The sequence below is a fragment of the Orycteropus afer genome, unplaced genomic scaffold, assembly GCF_000298275.1.
Source record: "Orycteropus afer afer isolate SDZICR_OR568_19922 unplaced genomic scaffold, OryAfe1.0 scaffold00158, whole genome shotgun sequence".
Classification (NCBI taxonomy): Eukaryota; Metazoa; Chordata; class Mammalia; order Tubulidentata; family Orycteropodidae; genus Orycteropus; species Orycteropus afer.
The window spans coordinates 1,734,939-1,743,570 of NW_006921745.1; the positions used below are offsets into that span (position 1 = coordinate 1,734,939).

The 8,632-nt window shown below is 37.9% G+C and overlaps 1 protein-coding gene across 1 annotated transcript in view; it reads right to left on the reverse strand.

Annotated features, from left to right (window-relative positions):
- Window positions 1–8,632, reverse strand: part of TASP1 (taspase 1) — a 615,049-nt gene that overhangs the window by 494,239 nt on the left and 112,178 nt on the right. The window contains exon 4 of the mRNA XM_007946379.1: window positions 1,237–1,357. Within this exon, the coding sequence (XP_007944570.1) occupies window positions 1,237–1,357 (121 nt within the window). The remainder of the gene's footprint in view (window positions 1–1,236; window positions 1,358–8,632) is intronic.

Genomic DNA, 8,632 nt, shown 5'->3' on the forward strand with positions numbered 1-8,632 from the left:
TGGTCAATGACATGAGACAAAGTATATGTGAACTGCTGTATGAAAAGTGAATTTACTCTGTAAATCTTCACCCAAATCCTAATAAAAAAAAAAAAAAAAGTTAGTGGTTCGAACACACTAAGCTGCTCAAGAGAAAAAAAACTTGGTGATTTGTTGCTTTAAAGATTACAATATAGAAAACCCTATGAGGTTGTTCTACTCTGTCACATGGATTTGCCATGAGTTCAACTCAAGGGCACCTAACAATAACAATTAATATTTTTAGGAGTACCTGAGTGGTGCAACTGGTTAACTTGCTCATTGCTAAACAAAAGGTTGGTGATTTCAAGTCCACCAAAAGGCACTCTGGAAGAAAGACTTAGAAATCTACTTCCAAAATATCAGTCACTGAAAACTCTGTGGAGTACAATTCTACTCTGATATAGGGGTCATCATAAGTCATGATCAACTTGCTGGCAACTGGTTTCTATCAGTTTAATATTTGGAAAAATGTACCTTAGCAGTGTTTTTACCGTACATCCCTTAACTATAGTTTTAATAAGCATGACAATATTTCATAAGTATATAATATTCATATCATTTCAAAATATACTGTCATTACATTTTATGCAAGGACCCTTGATGGCACAATGGATAAGACTTAGTTGCTAACCAAAATATTTGGGGTTCAAAGCCACCAAAATGTTCCACAAGAGAAAAAACCTGGCAATCTGCTCCTATAAAGATTATAGCCCAGAATACCCAATGATAAAACCCAATGACCTCTGCCACATGGGGTCACTACAAGCTGAAAATTGATGTGATGACACCTAACAACAACAGCAACATTACTTAACTATAGAGATAAATGCAGTGGATTTTACTGGTTAAACTCCCAGGGGAAAGAAGGATAGGGAGAAGATTAGGAGAATCAAGGGTAAATTTTACTTATAGCATTTGATTTCTTTTTATAATAAAAATATTTAACTTCAGTATTTCAAATAATTTTAAATAGAGCACGCTAAATCAAGCTTTGAAGTTAATCTCTTGAGGATATAGGGAGAATGATCAAATTCTAAAGAAAACTTGGCCATGGGATGCTTTACTTTATCTATAGATGAAGTTTCATGTTTTAAATTCAGCAAAACGAGAAAAACATCTGTTGTCAGCACTTGTCCATGTAAGAACAGTGAAAAAGACTGGACTGAATCTTTAGGAAACATGAAATGGTAATAGTCATCATTTTAGCCCACATACCACTCAGTGCTCCAACTGCTCCAAAATTTAAGGATTTTCCATCCATTATGCTGGCATCACACTCAATTTCACCCAAAAGATTGAGATTTGATCCCATTCCTGCATTTGTAAAAGGAGAATCCTAAAAGACAAAAACATTAATTAAAGTATCATTAGTTTTAAGAAAAGGCAAATATACAGAGATCAACATTTAATTAAAGCTCACAAGTGGTGTGAGGGAGAAGAAACAGCAGGTTAACAGTGATGGAAATATTGCATTGATTAAGGATAGGGTTGTACTGCCAATTAATGTAATTGCTGGTAATAAGTTGTACACCTGTAAAAAAGTTGAATTGGCAAAAGTTGTGTGTTAGATACATTTATAACAATAACAAAAAATTAAAATAATAAACTTCTGAGGTTGCTCATATACAACCAAAAACCTCACGAGATGTGTTTCCTTGGTTTGGAGGTTTAGGGTCTTAATTTCATGGAACATCACAGTTAACTGGTCTACTAACATGTTAACTGCTTCTGTTCTAACTCCTAGTGCACCGCATAGTGCCTGGGATCTTTAAAACTTCTAAGCAGCATCCAAAGCACAATAATTGATCTCTACTCACCTGGAGCACCAGAAGAAGTAGAGTCAGAAATAGAAAGAAGAAATGCAAAATGTGGATAACTGCCTCCATGAACACCTGCCTCCTTAGCCATGAACCCAGAACAGGATGTTTCCTGGCTACAATTATTAAACATTTTGATCCAAAATTCTATGTTGTTGTTGTTGTTATTTGCCATCGAGTCGGCCTCAACTTCATAGTGACCCCTCCTTGGGTTTCTGAGGCAGTATCACTATGGAAGTAGATTGCTCAACCTTCCTTCTGAGGAGTGGCTGGTGGGTTTGAACCACCAGCCTTCTGGATAGCAGTCAAGTGCCAAAATTCTATAGAAAAAAAAAAAGAAGAAGAAGAAGATGATGGTGGAATAGGCAGACAAGTTCCATGGACCCTCTCTAAGAAAGAAAAGAGAAAAGAATTCAAAGAAATACAGAAGATAATCCTGGAGCCCTGAGTTTAGAAAGGAAGAATACAGAAGTGGATTAGGCACCAACTAGTGGAAAAATCTGAATGAAAACAGTGAGTACAGAGATGGTCAGAGCAGTGGACTCTCAGCTACTCTGATGGGACCAACAGCCTGAATATTTTCAAGTGGTGTTGGGACCTGAGAATTGACCTAAAGATCAGCCCTCACCAAGGGCTGCAGAGATGACGGCACTGGTGACCTATGACTAGGAAGGGAAACAGCAAGGAGGGAAATAATCTGAGCTGCAAACTTTCAGCTATCGGAAAGGCAGAGCCATTTTGATTGTTTACAAGCAATGGACATTTTGGATATTTAAAGTGACTGAGGGTACAGCCATTTTGAATGTTTACAAGAAGTGGACATTTTGGGTACTTAAAGTGACCAAGTGACATTTTGGGTACTTAAAGTGACCAGCAATTTGGAATCTTTACAAGTGGCAGTTATTTTTTATTTTAAACTTTATTTTAAAGTTTTATTTTAAAGCGTTCTCATTCAGATTCCAGGGACCTAAGGATAGGCTCTGTAGCCACGAGAAGCAGGGACATACAGGAGGCTGACAATGGGAAAGGAGACAGGTGTTGAGTGTGTAAGTGGTGCCAACTAGCAAACAGAGGAGAACAGCACAGTACCCTGCTTACACAGATAACATACAAACAAAACAAAGAACATGAAAATTGTGGGCAAGTCACTCCAACATACAATCACCAATTAAATATAAACACAAAAATGTCACAATGCCTTGGAAACAACAGAGCATCACAGTCCACAAAAAGAAACAAGATAAAACAGGAGTAACAAGGGACCAGGATACAGACTCAAAACACATCCCTGTGGAAGATGCAGCATTAAACTCCCTGATAAGGAATCCAAAAGAATTATATTTAGGTACCTTCAATGAATCAAGAGACAGACAGATCAAGGAAAACACTGACAAAATTGAAGAAAGCACAGAGAAAACCCTAGAACCATTTCAAAAGACGATACAAGAACAAAAGAACAAAATAAATGAAAACTTAGAAATGATTCAAAATCTACAGACAGAAATCCAGAAGAATATATAATACAAAATTTTCACAAGTAGATAACACATTGAATGGGCAAAGGAGTACAACTGAATCAATGGAAGACAGAATTAGTGAGATTGAAGGCAAATACCTCAATATTTCTTTAGAAAGTGATCAATCAGAAAAAAGATCAAAACAAAATGAAGAAAGCCTAAGGTTCGTGTGGGATGTCATCAAAAGGAATAACCTACATGTAGTCAGAATTCCAGAACAAGAAGACACAAATAAAACCACAGAGAAAATTGTCGAAGATTTGTTGGAAGAAAATTTTCTTGGTATGATGAAAGATGAGAATACATCCATTCAGAAGTCCAATGAACCCCAAACAGGATAGACTGCAAAAGAAGGTCACCAAAATATATCATCATCAAATTCACCAAAACCAAAGACAAGGAAAAAATCCTGAGAGTAGCATGGGCAAAACAAAAAAGGTACCTACAAAGGGCAACCAGTAAGACTAAGCTCAGATTTCTTGGCAGAAACCATGCAGGCGAGAAAGCAATGGGATGTTATACATAAAACCCTGAAAGAGAAAAATTTCCAACCAAGAATTATGTACCCAGCAAAATTGTCCCTCAAATAAGATGGCAAAATTAGGACATTTCCAGATAAGCAGAAATTAAGGGAATTTTTTAAAACCAGAACAACCTTACAAGATATGTAAAGGGAGTCCTCTGGACACAGAACCAACAACAGCAAACAACAACTGACCATCAACACACATGATGACATAACCCAGAAACCAACCCAGCTAGGAAGTATCCAAAGTAAATAAGCCTACAGGATTGGAAACAGGGAACCAGAGACATTAATTGATAAATGAGGACAACCAAAAAGAGGGAAAAAATTGTGTTGTTAACAGAACTTCTAGATGGTAGGGAAGTCAAGACAACTACAAGATAGAACAGACTGTTCTCAACTTGGAAAGAAAGCTATAAATCACAGGGTAACCTCAATGGAAAATAATAAACCTTCATATCAAAATCAAAAAGAGGAACAGCACAAATATTTAGCAAATACTAAAACAATAGCAAAGAAGGAAGTAATACATGATTCGTAAATAGAATAAACTCAGCACAGAAATTATATGGAACAAAGAAATTGACATTAAGAAAAAGCACATAAGAAAATGACAGCAACAAATTCATAATTGTCAATAATTACTTATCTGACAAGGCACTGGTCTCTAAGATTTATAGAAAACTCCAACACCTCAACACCAACAATCCAATTGAAAAATGGACAGAAGACATGAATAGACACTTCACCAAGGAGGATATTCAGGTGGGCAGCAAACACATGAAGAGATGCTCACGATCACTGGCCATCAGAGAGATGCAAATGAAAACAACAATGAGATGCCATCTCACTCCAGCACTGATGGAAAGGTTCAATGAGACAGAAAAAAGAAAAAAAAAGGCTGGCAGGGATGTGGAGAGATTGGGATTCTCATACACTGCTGATGGGACTGTGAAGTAATATAACCACTGTGGAAAGCAGTATGGGATTCCTTAGAAAGCTGGAATTGAAGATACCATTTGACCCAGCAATCCCATTACTAGGTATATATCCTAGAGAGGTGAGAGCCAGGACAGGAACAGATATATGCACACCCATGTTCATCCCAGCACTATTTACAATAACAAAAAGATGGAAACAGAAGAGTGGATGATGAAACTATGGTACATATGCACAACGGAATGCTATGTGGCACTAAAGAATAATGTAGAGTCTGCAAAATACCACATAATATGGATGAACTTGGAGGACATTACGCTGAGTGAAATAAGTCAGTCACAGAAGAACAAATATAGTATTAGTTCATTATCGTAAAAAGTCAAGGAAAGGTTTATATATGGAAGGAAACTTTCTTTGTTGGTTGCCAGGGGTGGGAGGGGGAGGAAACACCGCAAAAGAAAAAAAAAATGCACTGACCCATGTCACTTTAGTTTTGTGTATTTCACTGTACATAAATTCTATTTCTATAAAATGCATTAAAAAAAAAAAACTATAAAAGAATTCTAATTAAAAAGGAGGAAAATGCAATGCAGAATTTCAAATTATCATGGAATTCAGACTTTCTGAAGCCATGGAGGCTGGATAAAGCCCTGAAACTATTGCCCTGAGATAATCTTTAAATTTTAAACCAAAAATATCCCCTGAAGTCTTCTTAAAACCAAACAACAGTTTAGCTTAACTAGGGAGCTCTGGTAGCATAGTGGCTAAGGCATTTGACTGCTAACCAGAAGGCTGGCGGTTCAAACCACTCCTCGGAAGGAAGATGGGGCAATCTACTTCTGTAGTGATACTGCCTCGGAAACCAAGGAGGGGTCGCTATGAGTCGGGTACGGCTCGACAGCACATAACAACAACAGTAAAAAAATTATCGGCCTTGAGCATTATGCTCTTTTAAGAACTCTCTCTATAGGATCAAAGTGACACTAGTAATTCAAAAGAGTAGATTAGAAATATTAGGGGGCAGTGAGTTTATCTTAATGGGTGAGATACAATTCAAAAAAGGAGGGTAAGAATGGTTGCACAACTCAAAGAATGTGATCAGTGTCACTTATTTGTACATGTAGAAATGGTTGAACTGGTGTATGGTTCGCTATGTAGATTCTCAACAACAAAAAAATAAAATTAAAGAAGGAAAAATACCACTAATCCTAAGGGGAAATTAATGATAACACTTCATAAATTTTTCCAAAAATTAGAAGGGGAGAAAATCCTTCACACCTCACTGTAAGGTGGCATTACCATCCTAACACTAATTATAAAACCAGACAAAGATATCACAAGGAAAGAAGATTAATAAAAAATAAAATAAAATAATAAAACTAAAAACTAAATCCATAGCTTTTGAATTATTTCTGATTCATGGCAACCACATGTATACATGTGTTATAAAGTAGAATTGAGCTTCATGACATTTACTTGGCTGTAATCTTTATGGAAGCAGATCACCAGACTCTTCTTCCAAGGTGCCACTGGGTATGTTTAAACCAGCAAGCTTTCAGTTAGTAGCCAGGAACAAACCATCTGCACCACCCAGGGACCTAAACACCAATATACCTTATGCATGTTGTTGTTAGCTGCTGCTGACAGTAGTTAAGTGTGTAATCATTTACCCCACACAGAGATTCCATATGTCAAGCATTATTGCTGTATGCTACTCAAGTCAATTTCAATTCATAACGACCCATGTGACAGAACAGAACCACCTCATAGGGTATAATCTAGGCTGTAATCTTTACAAGAATATATCTACAGGTGTGGTGCAGTGAATTACCTAATTACCTAATTTGGCTCTTTTAGCCATGGGTCTTTTAAACCCACTAGATATCTAGGTGGAGATATGCACATGTGAGGTGCTTGTGGCCCACCAAGGGGATTTCATAGTTTGCTAATAATGTAAATAAGGTACATGGCACCATCGTGGGGGTGGATTGTGCAATTAAGGTGTATGGAATCCTAATGTGAAGATGGTCATCCACTAGGCTTAAAATGAGCCATCCCAGAGGCTAAAGGGGGGAGGATCTCACTACAACCAAGAAAGAGCCAGGAGTAAGTGCATCATTTGGATCTGAGATCCCTGAGTTAACTCCCTTGACGCAGGAGACAGAAAGCTGTAACATACTGTGAGATGACAAGAGATGGTGAGAAGCAGCAGCACAGCCTGGCAGCACAGACCAGGACAAAACAAGAGTGGTGGGTTTCCTGGCCAATGGAGTGAGAAAGTTGAGTGTGTCTTTGGCCAGCTTTACTGGCAGAACGGAATACCTCTCTAGGCATCTATCAGTGTAGGTAAAAAAGAATTTTGCAAAACTTGCCCTAGCAGGACAAAGGACAATGGGCCTCAGGGACAAGAAGCCAAGGCCAGAGAGAAGCATGCTTGAGGCACAGCTGAGAAGCATTGCCCTGATGGGAAGAAATTCATTTCTGATCCTGAACTCTAAACCCCTAATAAACACCATAACCGTGAGAATTGTCTGTGAGTTGTGTGTGGCTACTGTAACGAATTGTCAAAATTAGCAGAGAAGTAGAGAGTGGCATGGGAGGGAAGCTTGGCATCAGAATTGGTAAAAAGGTTGGGGGGTGGCAGCACCTCAGACCTCTGCCTGATAAGAATCTGCCTTGGGCTATTGTTGATGGTGAACCTTCTCCCTCCTGTGAAGTTAGAGGAGGTCAGAAGCTGATGCCTCCAGGCCCTTCTTGCACCAGACCCTTCTCCTATGGAGGCTTGGGTAGGTCTGAACGAACAACCTTTTGGTTAGCAGCTGAGCTGTTAAAAAGTCTTCCTTAACCTGTGGATATTGACATAGAAATCCTCAATGAACTACCAGCAAACTGAATACAGCAAAATAAAAAGGGATTATATGAATTAACAAGAAGCATTCTGTATCAGGAAAGCAAAGTTGATTTAACATCCAAAACTCAATCAAGGTAATATACCATATTAATAAAATAATGACCAAAAAACATGACCATATTAACAAATGCAGAAAGAGGAACTGACAAAATTCAACAACCTTTCATAAGAGAAACCCTTAACAAACCAGAAATAGAAGGGAACTTCCTGGTATACTACCTAAGGTATTTGACTGCTAATCAGAAGGCTGGTGGTTCAAAACCACCAGCCAGTCCTCAGAAGGAAGACTGGGCAATCTATCTCCATAGAGAAACCGCCTTGGAAACCCAAAGAGGGGTCGCTATGAGTTGGTACCAACTCAACAGCAGTGAGTTTGGTTTTTTTGTTTGTTTGTTTGTTTATCCTCAACATGATAAAGGCCATCTACATTAAAACCGCAATTATCATAATTAATGGTGAAATCCTGAATGTTTCCCATCTAAGGTCAGGAAGACTCTTGCCACTTCTATTCAACATTGTCTGGATATTGTAGACAGGGCAATTAGGCAGGTAAAATAAATAAACAAAGAGTACACCCACTGAAAAAGAAGTAAAATTACTTCTATTCACAGATGATGTCATCCTATGTATAAAAAATCCTAAAGAATTCATGAAGAGGCTATTAGAACTAATACAAATGTTAAGCAAGGTTACAGGATAAAACATTAATACATAAAAATCAATTATATTTTTATACACAACTACTAAGCAATCCAAAAATGAAATGAGAGAGGAGTTCCGGCAAGATGGCAGACTAGGCAGAAAGACTGAACAGACCCTCTTCAACAAAGAAAAGGGAAACCAATTAACACAGACACAGAAGATAATCTTGGACCCCTGAGCCTTGAAGGGAAGGATATAG